The sequence below is a fragment of the Triticum dicoccoides genome, chromosome 7A (genome assembly GCF_002162155.2).
Source record: "Triticum dicoccoides isolate Atlit2015 ecotype Zavitan chromosome 7A, WEW_v2.0, whole genome shotgun sequence".
Classification (NCBI taxonomy): domain Eukaryota; kingdom Viridiplantae; phylum Streptophyta; class Magnoliopsida; order Poales; family Poaceae; genus Triticum; species Triticum dicoccoides.
In genome coordinates, this window is record NC_041392.1 from 558504079 (window position 1) to 558519060 (window position 14982).

The following is a 14982-nucleotide window of genomic DNA, read 5'->3' on the forward strand; positions in this document are numbered from 1 at the left end:
GACATGATAAGACATAAATCCCCTTGGATAAGGATCCACTCAACAGCTGGCACTTGCGCAACAACGGTCGGAACGACAATTTCATCGGAACTCTCATTTTCCTCACATGGTATGCAGATCACACTGGCGAAATCCTAACTCTTCAGTCAGACCAATTTCGTCAACGAACAAAAGAACTTTGCCTCTGTCACTGAAGAACTCGATTGCACTGCAAGAGATTTCCAAAGTCTTCACTCGAATAAGTAGGTATGTTTTAGGTTTGAGCATCACTTCGGAAATACACCTATATATCACCTAGACCCTCTTTCACAGTATGGTGTTTCCCATTGACTCAAATAAAGAAGCAATAAACTATGAAAACAAAGTCTTCAAGCTTCCAATTCTTCACATCAATTTCTTCAAGGACGCAGCAAATTCTTCACTGAAGAAATACATTTTTAGGTGTCGTTTTTTGTTGGTTAAACCAAATCTTCAGGGACTATATCTTTTGTGTACACTCACAAACACATTAGTCCCTTAACCCATTTGTCTTAAGGGGGCACTAGATGCACTTTTACACCAAAAGAACTCAAAGGAGAGGAAGAAGATGGTGAAGATTTCCCGACACCCGTAGCTAGGTTATACGTCCCAGCTGCGAGAATTTCTCCATCGACCAAGAGTCGAAGTAGGCGCCCCCCTACGGTATCCACGCGTGCCGAATTAGTAATTCAGCAAACTCTTCGTCGTCCAGGAGACTGCATCTCAGGATTGTCCTCAGGAGTGCTAAGAAAGAAAATATATTTTGCAAGCAGCTATTGTAGGCGTGTGCCCTGGTGACAACGCTACGGATGATGATATAAATGTCTAGACCAAAAGTGACGACTCCATATTAGTGCAGTACCTGATGCATGCTTCAAAAACTTTTTTGAGAGCTATAGTGCCTACAATATGATCGGTGGAGCTAAATGCTTTGTTCCAGCAGCAAGGTCCAAACGTTATGAGATAACTAAGGCCATGTTTAGCTTCAGGTCGAATTACCCGACACTAGTCGGACTTTAGGACCCATCTTTAGCTTCAAGTCGAATTGCGTGACACCAGTCGGATTTTAGGACCCATCTTTAGCTTCAGGTCGAATCGCCCGACACCAGTCGGATTTTAGGACCGCTCAGTCGGATTTGAGATCAATCGGGCCATCCGACAGTAGCTTCACTCCAATTGCCCGACTGATGCCTCACTCGGATTTAAATACTCGGTTGGATTTATCCGTCAGGATTCCTTCAGCCTGTGTTCCTGATCTTCTTTCGGCTCTAAAGGTTGCATACGACCTTGGATTGAGATGATCCAAAGACAAATTTATTCGTTTCGACGACGAAAATTTTGCATGTTGAGCACTACTTCATTTGAGGCCATATTAATTACATTTTATGCCATGCCATAATCTAGTGTTAATGTGCACACCTCTGAACTTGTTATTACTTCCGCATCCGAACTCTATTTTGGATCATCTTTATATCAACTTTGATCTTCCCAAATAGGGTCATCCAAAGGCAAACTCCATACTTAAATCTGACCTTATACTGCCATGGTTTCAAGCTATCCTTCACATAGCAGCCAGCCTGTGGAGCATGCCGAATCAGCGAGCCGCTTGCCAATTGGGACATGGCAACTTGTATCACCTTGGGAGAGCTATAACTGGTCACTGCAGATCTGAGTGCTATATCTAGTGTGTGTACCTTGCTCTTGAGTGCTATGCCTCCTGGCTGTTTCTCCATGTTTTGGGCACCTTCCCTAGTGCGCCTCACCTGGGTCTGTCACGGCAGGAATGCCTCGTTCGGCAGGAGTTTTGCCAAAAATGAGTGCAGACACTCTTCAACTCGTCGGCGTTCTACATCTACCTTTGGGGTTCGTATTAGAGCTTAGTAATTGTTACTATGTGTTTGGCCTTACGCAAGAACATTATATTAGGATCTTGTTTATTGCGTGATGGATATTCGTTTCAAGTTTGAGAACAATGGTTGTTCTATATATTTAAAGGATATGTTTTATGGCTGTGCACCTGTTAAGAATGAGTTGTTTATTATGGATCTGGAATGTAGTAATCTCGTCTGTAACATTGTCTAGCTAATTGCCTGTGTGTTACAATAGGGGTAATACATATTCTAGTGGTTCAGCACCAATTGTGTCTAACATAAATCTTACACCAATCATATTCTAGATTTTGGTAAGATTTGATCTGATTTGAGTATGGGCAGGGGAAGGCAAGAAATGTTTTGATTTATTTGGCTCGTATGGCCAGCTCATTAATTGGAATCGTAACATACCACTTTTGAAACCCCAGAAAAGTTGTTAATAGAAGAGCTAGGAATTTTTTCGCCTAGAATAAAATAAATTATTGAACATTTTATTTTCTCTATTGCATTTTCTTTTCTCCGGGCCATGTCGAAGTGGAAGTCCACTAGGACTTGAACTTATATCTATCTTCTAGTCAACATCCAGTCCCCCTGCCATCTTTCGTTGGATCCGGTTCCAAACCTACCCCGACTTGGACTTGGACCCGTGACCAATGACCCATCCTAGCCACACCTCATTAGTCCTGTGCGAATACATCTTCCACAGCTCCGGAATCTTCCCTTGGAGATCTAAGCCAACTCAGATATCAAAATTATATTGACATTACAAAATTGTATGCAAATTTTATATACAAATTCACATGCAAATTGACAGACAAATTCACATATACCTAAAACAGGAGGACTGCATTTACCTCGGGCCAGCGCACTAGGAGGCCGGGTCTGGCATGGCGGCGTTCCTTGGGACAAAGTGACAGAGATGGAGGGAGGGTGGAGAATGCCAGGTCCGCGTGGCAGTTTTTGTGGACGCCAGAGCTCTGGCCCAATAGCATGCGCTGCGTGGAGGGGCAGAGCCCAGTAAGAGGAGGAGCTGCACGGCGTGGGGGGAGGCTGGGGAGGTTGGAGGCGAGTGTTGCGCAGCGGAGGCCCGCTGGTGAGCTCCCGACGCAGGAGGGAGAGCCATGTGCAAGGGAAGTTTCCTCCCACTCTCCGTCGTTAGGTTTTGGGGCCTGAGGGTATGCCTGTGGGAGTTGGGGCTGGGTGGGAGGGGTGTTATGGGGGCCCCGCATTTTCCTGGCTCTAATAGGGGGCCTGCTGGAGATTCTCTAATATCTAGATGGCTAATTCTAGTACAACTTGCTAACTTATTTGCTGTTTCATAAATTGCATTATTACAGGAAACTCTGGAATCGCTGAGAAAGAATGCGACGTATCAAAGAAGATTGTTTGATCAAGCTGTTAAGCTAGTTCGCCCTGGTGGGTTAATTGTTTATTCCACGTAAGTATGTTGAACTTTTTTTTATTGTTACTGGGGTGGACGGTCAAAAACTCGTGCTACATTGCTCTGTTTTCTGGTGCTGGTACACAGTAGTTCGATTCACGTTTTCATTGCTTACTTGACACAGCTAAGAGATACTGAGTACCCACTGTATTTCCTGTACTGGGATAGTGGGTCTCTGTTTGGATAAAAAGCACAGAGCCTGGATTATAAACAGTGCAGCTAGTGGTCTAACAGAGATTCATTGTAACTGCTGTAGCAATACCAAAAAAGAACATAAATGATGTTTTTTCTAGTCATGCACGAACATTTTATTAGTATTCAGTGGGTGAAACGATCAATTTTGTTCCATCTACATACACTGCTGTGCACGATATCAATGTTAGCTACTTGATGGATAATCGTAGTTGCTCCATAAACTGGATAACTTGCTAGTAGTCATTTTATCTTGCATATGCCCGCCATTTATGCTGGTGTATTGTTTAAGTGACCTACAATTTAAATGAGAAGCAAATAAGCAATACAACTCGAGGAACAGTGTTGATTACTACTGGCACCTTATTTATTTTTCTGCTTCCAGGTGTACCATAAATCCAGGAGAAAATGAGTCTTTGGTCAGATATGCCTTGGATACATACAAATTCCTGTCACTAGGATCACAGGTAAGTTCAATGACTTGTATGTTGTCGTGTCTTCGCTGCGGTGGATTAATGTGTCAGAAGATTTTGTTTGTGCTACTGCACATGTAAAGTTTTCCTTTTCTCTTTAAAAGCGATGCATGTCTTTTATCTGCAATGTGTCTACTTGATTCTGCTGTTGGAGAGACGTGTCTTATTTTAGCCATTCGAAAATTTTAACTCCCTTCTGCATTTTCTACTTCCGTCACCCTTGTTAGCTCAGACACCTTCTACGGATGTGAGTTTTACATTTTTGGCAGAACTGCAGCTGTGAGAAGTGAGCTCAGATGGTTAAATTTGTAATGTTACTTTTTCCCCTTGTCTGTTCTCAAAAGTTACCCAGCACATTTTCTGTGTCCTCTCCGTCCCTCTCCTTTCACCCACGAGTCCCTTCTTTTTCTCATTCATTTGCTGTTGGGAGCCAACTGGCATGATTGCTCGACCCTGATCCCCAGCCATGCGGATCTGTTCCTCTATCTTGGTGCCATCGTGACACACAGAGTTATCCACATTTGCGGCACTACATTCCACAAGTATGCCTCCTCGCCTCATTACTGTATTACTGCCGTGTCAAGCCACCTCAGCGCTGAGATGCCTTGAGTTCCACTCATGCTGGTGCTCTCCAGGGTGTCTTCGTCTTGGACAGTTGGATGCCGCATGGCTGCTTGGCTCGTTTACCATCGTTGACGGTGTGCCAACGGCGCTGGCCCCTGGTCCTGAGATCCAGGACTGGTAAAACATGAGTGCCCAATTTTCTTTTAACGGAGTTGAGCGGCAGAAGTACTAAAAGCAAACAGGAGTGGCAAAAGCAAGGGACACCTTCTCCAATGCAAAACCCAGTAGCTATATATTTGCAGCGCAAAACTTGAAAATATGCCATTAATTCATCTGTTGCATTTCATCACTTGTTTAAAATTAATGGTTGTTGCAAAAGTTGGCGCAAAAGCTTGATCGGTTTGTGAAGATGCCACTGAGCTGCTCACCTGCCTGGGCTTGAATCCCTCTGCCTGCTTTGTTCATAACATAAGTGAAATAAAACTGGAAATTCGTTATTTGCGAAACAATATTTTACTCAACATTATAGTGGACGCGAATTTTGAGGACATGCCCCCACGCGAGGTCTTTATCTGATGCGTCCGCAGCGCGTCGTGATCCGCAGCTAAATTAGCCTCTCCCCCCACGCGCACAATACAGCACAGTGTTTTATTTTTTCAGAATGGGAATACGCCGGCTATACCCTCTCGTCAGTGGGCCGTGCACATTTACCTTCGTACAAATACATCATTTGTCCGTTGCGGGGACCCCGGTGCGCGGGTGGGGTAATAATTGGCCTGACGCGGGGTGCATCGTCATTTAGCACACAGGCTAATGCGTCGGTCGAGCACGCAGGCTAGTATCACTGTACATCTTCTTGGGTTCTCACGCTCATCGGGCACGAGGAGGGGGCGGACGCCATGGTTTCAGCAGAAACAGATAAATCCAGGTTAGTCCATGAGAATCCATATGAATCCCGTTGGTTTAGCAGCAATATAGTACTAGACGACCTCTAATAGCCCATATTGGGCTAATCGATTTATAGAGCACGCGTGCCCTGTCGTCTTCTGTTCGTCTGCAGGCCATATTGATTGGAGCAATCAATTCGTGATGGGTGTCGTTGCTCGGTGCAGGTGGGCTGGGCGTATTTATGCCGCGCAGCGCCCTCTCTTATTGGTGCATTGAAGTGATCCCGTGGGCGGTGACTTCACTCACTCGCAGAAAGTACGTGTGTGCGTCTGTTTCCTGATTAGCGACATGGTTAATTACGGTAGTACGGCCACTCATGATGACATCGAGATAATTTTATTACACAGCCACTAGCGGCCTGCATGGTAAAGCTGCTGCCTTGTGACCATGAGGTCATGGGTTCAAGTCCTGGAAACAGCCTCTTACAGAAATGTAGGGAAAGGCTGCGTACTATAGACCCAAAGTGGTCGGACCCTTCCCTGGACCCTGCGCAAGCGGGAGCTACATGCACCAGGTTGCCCTTTTTTTAGCCACTAGCGGCCTGCATGGGCTTGCTCTACGTACTAACTTACACACGTAGATCGGCATGCGTTACTACAACATACGAAAGATAAGCGGCATGCCCTAGGCAGAGGGGGTACACTACATATGTTACTACAACAGTGGCCTGGTCGTGCCCTCCCGCCTGGTGCATGTAGCCGTTGTGGCTACAGCTCAGTAAATGCCTTGGCGCAGGTAGCCGTTGTCACCACCAGGTGGCGTGTGGGCCTTTACTGACGCGTAGAGAGAAATACGAGCCCTATAGAAGGAGGTGTAGGCTGCCCAGTGGAGTTAATACGCGAGCGTCGTATTGGAGTGAGCACGAATCGCGTGGGGGCGAGTGATGAGGATAACAACCTCGCGTAGCCGCATGTGCACAGGCGATTTAGCGCATTATAGTGCATGTTAAAGCTGGTGAACTTGATTTAAAAATGATAGCATGCCACCTTAAGACAATGTAGAAGCAAATTAGGTCTTGGACCCTTTGGTGGTATCTGCATTTTTGCTTCAAATATGCATACGTATTTCTAACTTGAGTAGAGAAACTGAGTGCTTTTCTTATACTCCATTTGTTCCGAATTATAAGATGTTCTAACTTTTTTTGAATCTGATGTATATAGACGTGTTTTAGTGTGTTCGTTCACTCATTTCAGTCCGTATGTTGTCCATATTGAAATATCCAAAATGTCTTATAATTTCGAACAAAGGGGATATATAATATGTGTACTTGAGACAATTAAACTTGCTGTGCTATATGACTCATTGCTAAACTTCCGACACCATTTCTATTGTCAACCCTTTTTCAGCACCCAAAAGTTGGAGGACCTGGTATTATTGGCTCGTGTAAGCTGCCCAACAAGGCATATACTGAGTAAGATCGAAATATTTTTGTTATATCTTTGTTTGAATTTGGCTCCTGAACCTGTTATCTAGATTATGTTCTGGAATGACCATTTCGTGATTTGGCAAAACCCCATGCCATAATTTGGCACATGGCTACAGCCGGATGTGGTACATTTGGGGATTGCATCCCAAACTTTCATTGTTTCTTTTGCGAATAGTAGAATTGTTAGGAATAAGCAACTTGTATTCCCATGAGGCCATAGGCCGATATATATATACATGTACAGGTGTGGACATATGCAGGAAACCCCTCATACAACGGGATAAATACAAAAGGGGTACATGACTTATATTATAACTCTAACACCCCCCTCAAACTCATGGTGGATGAACAACACTGAGTTTGGAGAGATAAAAGCCATGTTGTGCTCTAGTCTGAGCCTTCGTCAGGAAATCCGCCAACTGTAACTTGGAAGGCACATACTGAAGAGCAATAACCTGATCCTGCACAGCAGCGCGCACATAGAAAGCATCAACACCAATATGCTTGGTGAGCTCATGCTTCACAGGATTGCGTGCAATGCTGATAGCACTTGTACTGTCAGATAAAAGCAGAGTCGGTGTAGTGACAGAAACACCAAAATCCTGAAGTAACCACCGTAACCAAGTCACCTCTGCCGTCAAAAGAGCCATTACTCGCAACTCAGCCTCGGCACTCGAACGGGAAACTGCAAGCTGTTTCTTCGTCTTCCAGGCAATGAGAGAACCACCAAGAAAAACACAGTAAGCAGAAAGTGAACGGCGATCTGAAGGATCACTAGCCCACGTAGCATCCGAATAGGCCTGGAGCTGTAAAGAACTGGAGCGAGGAAAGAATAGACGGTGAGAGATCGTGCCTCGAAGATATCGAAGAACACGAAGGAGATGACTATAGTGAACCGAGGTGGGGGCAGAGACAAACTGACTCAGAATATGAACCGGATAAGAGATGTCCGAACGAGTGACAGCTAGATAGACAAGACTGCCAACAAGATGACGGTAACGCGTCGGGTCAGGGAGAGGATCACCATCAGTAGCACGGAGGTGAAGATTGAGCTCCATAGGAGTCTCAACAACGCGCTCGTCAGTAAGAGCAGCACGAGCAAGAAGATCCTGGATATACTTTTCCTGGGATATAAAAAAGCCATCAGAGGTAGAAGAGACTTCAATCCCAAGAAAGTAGCGAAGGGGTCCAAGATCAGACATAAGAAACTGCTCACTAAGACGGGCCTTTACAAAGGCAATATACTCGGGGTCATCCCCCGTGATGATCATGTCATCAACATAAAGAAGAAGAAGAGTCCGACCACGAGGAGAAAGGTGAATAAACAAAGCTGGATCATGAGCACTTGCTAAAAAACCAGCAGCAGTGATCACAGAGGCAAAGCGCTCAAACCAGGCGCGGGGGGCTTGCTTAAGGCCATAGAGAGAGCGACGAAGACGACATACCATGCCATCAGGAACAGAATACCCAGGTGGTGGCTGCATGTACACCTCCTCACGCAGCTCACCATTAAGAAAGGCATTCTTAACATCAAGCTGAGATATAGACCAGTGGCGTGCAGAGGCAACGGCAAGAAGTGTACGAACAGTGGTCATATGAGCCACAGGAGCAAAAGTCTCGTCATAATCACGACCATGCTCCTGCTGAAAACCACGAGCCACAAGACGAGCTTTGTGACGCTCAAGAGAACCATCAGAGCGAGTCTTAACCTTGTAGACCCACTTACAAGTGATCGGACGGACTCCGGGAGGAAGAGAAACAAGATCCCAGGTACCAGTGCGTTCAAGAGCAGCAATCTCCTCTGCCATCGCAAACTGCCATTCAGGATGAACAACAGCCTGACGGTAAGAAGTCGGCTCAAGAACAGCAGCACCAGTGGTGGGAAATCCAAAGCGATCAACAAGCGGACGAGCACGAGAACGCAAGCCATAAGTAGGCTGAGAGGAAGATGACGACCCATCCACAGAGGCATCGACTGGTCGTGGACGACGAGTGTAATGCTGAGGAAGAGATGGAATAATAGAAGGAGGAATCGGCAAGGTAGAATCAGGGGGTGGCGACGAAGAAGTCACTGGAGATGAAGGTGTAGAATCCGGTGACAGACTGGGAGAGGAGACCGGGGAGGAAGTCACCGGAGATGAAGGTGGAGAACCCGGTGACATGCTAGGCGAGGAGACCGGGGAGGATGGTGGCGACAAATCAACTAGATGTGGAGAAGGAGAGGAAGTGGAACGGAGAGGTACAGTGTCGACGGGGGTGATAGGTGAGTCAGGAAAAGTGAGGAAAGAGATATCCTGCACTGAAAAAGTCGAGGAAGATGGGCGTGGGTAGAAGGGACGAGACTCCTTCAAAAGTCACATCTCGAGAGATACGCATCCGACGACCAATAGGATCCCAACAACGATAGCCCTTATGCTCATCACTGTAGCCTAAGAAGACACACTCAACAGACTGAGCAGTCAGTTTGGTGTGTTCGCGAGGGGCAAGAAGAACATAGCAAACACAACCAAACAAGCGAAGCATCGAATAATCGGGAGAACGATCAAAAAGTCGCTCGAAAGGAACACCACCCTGTAGAGCAGCGGAAGGCTGTATATTGATAAGATAGGTGGATGTGGAGACGGCCTCAGCCCAAAAATGAGGCGGGAGAGAGGCAGCAATCATCAATGCACGAGCCGTCTCAAGAAGATGTCGATGCTTTCGCTCAGCCACACCATTCTGAGCATGAGCACCAGGACAAGAGAATTGAGAGAGAGTCCCGTGCTCAGCAAGAACACCACGCAACATCTTAGAGATATACTCGCCAGCGGAGTCAGCACGAAAAACACGAATGGGTGAAGAGAACTGAGTATGAACCATGGCAGCAAAACGCTTATAAATAGACAACACCTCAGAACGAGAAGTCATGAAATAAAGCCATGTGTAACGAGAAAAATCATCTATGAAAATAATATAGTATTTATGACCACCTTTCGAAGCGAAAGGGGCCGGACCCCACACATCAGAATGGACTAAATCGAAAGGACGCTTAGACACTGACTCACTATGTGAATATGGTAACTGAATCTGCTTGCCAAGACGACAACCCTGACACTCTAAAGAGACATCTCCTGAGACAGACCCCAGAAGGCCTCGACGAACTAAAGAAGACAACCGAGAACCACACAGATGACCAAGTCGATGATGCCACTGCTGGAAGGAACCAGTGACGGAGGCAACAGAAGCGGAAGAACTGGCGATGGTGGTGGCAGCAGAAGGAACATGAAGCCAGTCCAACTCCCAAAGACCCTGAGAATCACGGCGGCGAGGGCCAGCCCCAACCAGAGTGTGCGTGTGACGGTCCTGGACAGAACAAGAGTCAACGTCGAGGATGACGCGACAACCAGAATCCGTAAGTTGACCAGCAGAAAACAAATTCATGGTAAGTCGAGGAACATGAGCAACATCAGGAACAGAATAAGGAGTAGTAAGATTGCCTCTACTAGCAACAGAAAGTGGAGTACCATCAGCAGTGAAGACATGAATAGGAGAATCCAGTGATCGAAGAGAGGACAAAGTGGAGGAATGAGAAGACATATGAAAAGAAGCTCCAGAGTCCAGAACCCATGGGGATGTACCTGACTGTGTAGAGGGTGATTGCTCAGTGCGGGAAGCATCAGTCACAGAACCGGCAGTACCCGTCGAGGAAGAACCTGAAGCCGTGAGCAGACGCTTAAGTCTCAGAATATCCTGCTCAGTCAAAGCAATGGCTGAAGCTGTCGAGGTAGATGACGAAGTCCCTGAAGATGATGATCGAGCCTTGCGCAGGTGTTTCTTCTTCGTGTAGCACTGAGACTCAAGATGACCATCATTGTTGCAATAGGCGCAATGTGGACGGGGGCGACCTGAGCCTCCAGAAGGAGTGGGCAAGAGCGGCGGAGCACTCGAGCGAGAAGTGGTCGATGGAGCAGGTGGCGTAGGAGCACGAGTAGCAAGCACAGAGGGAACCTCCAGCAAACCAGCACCACGTAAGCGAGTCTCCTCAGCACGAATCTCAGAAAGCGCCTCCATGAGAGAAATACGGCCACGAGCAAACAACTGAGCACGCCGGGGCTCAAACTCCTTACGGAGCCGAGACAAGAACTCATAGACGCGATGAAACTCCAAATTGGCCTGGACAGCCTGGCAACAGGGGCAGGTACGACACCCAGCACTACAGAGAGAATCAAGCTGGCGCCAGATAGCAGAACTCTGTGCATAGAAGTCATCAACAGTAGAGTCACCCTGCTGAAGAGCATGCTCCTGACGGATCACAGAGAGGTATAAGGCATCACCAGAGGGCTGATAGCGCTCACGAAGACGGGTCCACATCTCAAAGACAGTAGGAAGACCCAGAAATTTAGAAGCAAACTGAGGCAGAACACTAGCAGTGAGAACAGCTGCAGCACGAGCATCATCATCAAGCCACTGGGTGTAAACAGACAGAGCACCATGATACATCTGAAGAGCCTCCTCATAAGCCAAAACCCTCTTATCATAAGCACGATCAGCAGCCTCATCAGCAAGCTTAGCCGCATCCTTGGCGGCCTGATTAGCATCCGTAGGAAGAACCGATGGAGTTGGCGGAGTAGGGGCCACCGGAGGAACTGGACGTGGCGGACAGCAGACCTCGCCAGAAAGAACACCCCAAAGACGGATGCCACGCATGTGAATGCGCATGAAGCCAGTAAACTCGGTGTAGTTAGTACCATCAAAGATCACCGGACAGCGAGGGACAGCAACATAGCCCGATGCAGCAGACATTTTTTTTTGAACCGACTAGACTTGGCGAAGTGCGCGGGGCTGGCGAGCGGGGCTTGGCGAACGACGGCTGTAGCGCGCGAGGCTAGCGATGCTGTGCACGCGAAGTGCAAAGCTAGCTAGACCAAACCTGATGGATTCTCAAGCAACAAACACGTAGACATAGATGACGTATACGTGAATTTACTTGGCCGGCTGCTAGATCGGTCGGGGCTAGCGGCGGCTGTGGCGCGCGATGGATAGAACGGAGTAGCTTGGGCGGGAGGGCGCTGGCGATTGGTGGAAACGGGCGACCGGATCGGGCGGGCGGCCGTCCGCTGGAGATAACGCCGGCGACTGGATCAGAACCAGGGAAATCACGGTGGTAGAATCCAGCGAGGGGAACGGCTGGCGGCTTGATCCGGATCAGGGAGCACGGTGTGGACGTGATCAGGAGGAGAGGGAATCGCACGGGCAGGAGCGAAGGCAGCGGCCCAGCCTGGCGATCCACACGGCGGCGACGGAGAACAGAGCGACGGCCACAGAGGACGGTGGCGTCGCGAGGCGGATCTATCAGCACGAGTTGCGGCGTGCAAAAAATTGACCTAGCTCTAATACCATGTTAGGAATAAGCAACTTGTATTCCCATGAGGCCATAGGCCGATATATATATACATGTACAGGTGTGGAACATATGCAGGAAACCCCTCATACAACGGGATAAATACAAAAGGGGTACATGACTTATATTATAACTCTAACAAGAATAACATGAGGCATTTCATATGCATAGGCATCAGCAATCTACATTAGTTTGATAAGCCGTCCTTGTGCATAAGACTGTATTGGGCCAAATAAGCTGGTTTGTTAATCAAACTGCTGGACAAGGTTTGTTTTAATAATTCTGGCCCTTCTTGCAGCGTGCTGCTCTGTAGTACTAGAAGCATTTTACATCGTTGGAAGATCTTTTGGTCTATGGCATTTTATTTATTAGCATTTTCAGCTGTTCAGACATATAACAACTAGCAGGCGACACTTGGCTGAATCAATATATGTTTAATCTTGCTTCAGTATATAAAATGGTTTGTATTACTATGTGTAAAATAGTCATGTACCTACCCTTTATCCATGAGACTTTTATTTTGCATGTGTTCCAGTAAAAGTTGCCTGGACAACTCTAAAAATCAAACGCTCTTGCAGGCAGTGGTTGACGGAGGATGAAGCACAACTTGTCCAGAGGTTTGATCCATCATCATCACTGGATACGATGGGTTTCTTCATTGCGAAGTTTAATGTTGGGCAGAAGGAGGACTGAGCAAAGGGCGGTTTGTGTTGAGCACCATATGTTGGGTACTAAAAATCTTCGATAGAATCAGTTAAATTGCAGGCATTTTCAGTAGTCACTGGCATGTATTGTTGCAACTACCTGCATTACATCCAAACATTTCTTGAGAATTTTGGTTATCTAGGGGCTTATGTAGTAAGGAAATCACAAGATGACTATGATTTAAACATGTGTAAGTTTGATATGATAGAAAATTTTCGAGGTGTTTCTAGGTTATTGCGGGATGGGTGGTGGGTTGGAACAGAATTAAAGAACAATGTTGGGTTGGCCTTCATGATAGGCCTTTCGCTGGAGAGGTGACTAGTTGTTCAACTGTTCATGGTGTATTGTTTTGCAAAACTACAATATTTTTTTATTATTTGGTTTTTGGTTACTTAAAAACATCTCTAGCAGATGGTGTTAATCCAGTAGTCAATATCTTCACATAGGTTATTAACTGAAAAAAGATTCATGTGTACGTGATTGTGAGATCTTGTTTTGAAGCCCTATAGGTTATTGTTAAGTTTCATACACTAGCCAAGCAATGATGGCCACGTTGTGCCGTCTCTAGTATTGAGAGCCATGAAAAAGATACACATAATGACATGTTGCGCCCGTGGCGTAAAAAAAGACAAATGTGGCCAAGAAGTGATAGTAACTATACGAAATTGTATATTAAAGTTATTCTAAGGGACACGTAGGTATATAAGATGGGTTTTGATGTAACCTAATATGAGTGGTACAGTGGGCTGATGTAGTTTCATTCGGTCTTCGGAGGAATGCCTTCGGAGCTTGTCATGAGTGGGGAACTCAGGTGTCGACTCGCGATCTATTGGAGGTGTGTTCTAAGGCCCTGTTTGGTTCAGCTTTTATCAACGGATTTCGCTGCCGCGCGCGCAGCAGAATTTGAACCAAAGGGCGAACTCACCAGAATTCGATTCTAGAAATTTGCTGCCAAAATTTGAACCAAAAGCGGAAGCAGCCCAGGACGTGCTTTTCAAAATCTGATTCCGCTGCGGGCCAAATCTGAAAAAGTTGTATCAGCTGGTTTGCCAAATGACCTACATCTTTTTCACATCAGATTTTTCATAACTATTTTTTCACAGCTGCTTTTAAAAATCCACAGCCGAACCAAACAAGGCCTAAGTGCTACTTGTTGCTTTGGCTATGGGACAGCCAGAGCCCGGACACATGTCATTTGTAAAGTGTTATTCCAAGTAAGGATGTCGCTCTGATTTTGAATACACGGGGTAGATTTGTTGTGTAGAGCGACAGAATCGATATTTAGTATAAAGTATACCTGGCCATACCTTGGGCCTGGCCGGGCTTCGGGCCGGGCCTAGCCAAGCCTGACGCAAAAAAGCCAGGCCCGGGCCCGGCCATCGGGCCTGTTTTCTGGGCCTGAGCCCGGCCCGAACACGTAAAAACCCGTTGGGCTTCGGGCCGGCCTGGCCCGACCTTCAGGAAAGTGCAAAAACGACGGGCCCAGGCCCGGCCTGGCCCGACTATCGGGCTCAAAATCTAGGCTTGAGCCCGGCCCGGGAGCAGCGTCGGGCTGGGTTGGGCTTTTTCGGGCCGGGTCGGGTCGGGCTGGCCGTGCCGGGCTTCCCATGGCCAGGTATGGTGTAAAGGTAGCATAGTCTTACATGTAAGACTAATGCTCCCTTACCCGCAAAAAAAAAAAGACTAATGCTCCCTCCTTGACACCTTTCTTTTCTTGGGCTCCGCCATCTGGTAGAAATTCTTGCAGACGACCAACCCTCTCCTTTGCCTCGACGTTACCGAGGTGGCACTTGTGTGTCACTCATTTGGTCTTGTCCTGCTCGCCACCAGACTTGGCGTAGATCACCAGTACCTTATTCTTACCAGTCAGGTTGTTGGCCTTCAATGCCAGTCTATTGCCGGTCTTGTGCTACGTCGTCACACCATCTATCTTGTGACGTTTTCTCATTCTACTCTTGCACGCC

At 47.0% G+C, this 14982-nt stretch overlaps 1 protein-coding gene across 2 annotated transcripts in view; it reads left to right on the forward strand.

The window, feature by feature from the left end:
- LOC119329510 (tRNA (cytosine(72)-C(5))-methyltransferase NSUN6-like) overlaps positions 1-13329 on the forward strand; it is a 35131-nt gene extending 21802 nt beyond the window's left edge. The window contains exons 9-12 of one of the 2 annotated variants that reach the window (XM_037602573.1): positions 3227-3327; positions 3908-3989; positions 6854-6918; positions 12892-13329. In XM_037602573.1, the coding sequence (XP_037458470.1) occupies positions 3227-3327; positions 3908-3989; positions 6854-6918; positions 12892-13006 (363 nt within the window). In that variant the 3' untranslated portion in view covers positions 13007-13329. Of the gene's footprint in view, positions 1-2728; positions 3075-3226; positions 3328-3907; positions 3990-6853; positions 6919-12891 lie in introns of those variants that run through there. The other variant, XM_037602574.1, reaches the window with a different exon arrangement.
- Positions 13330-14982: the final 1653 nt, after the last annotated feature.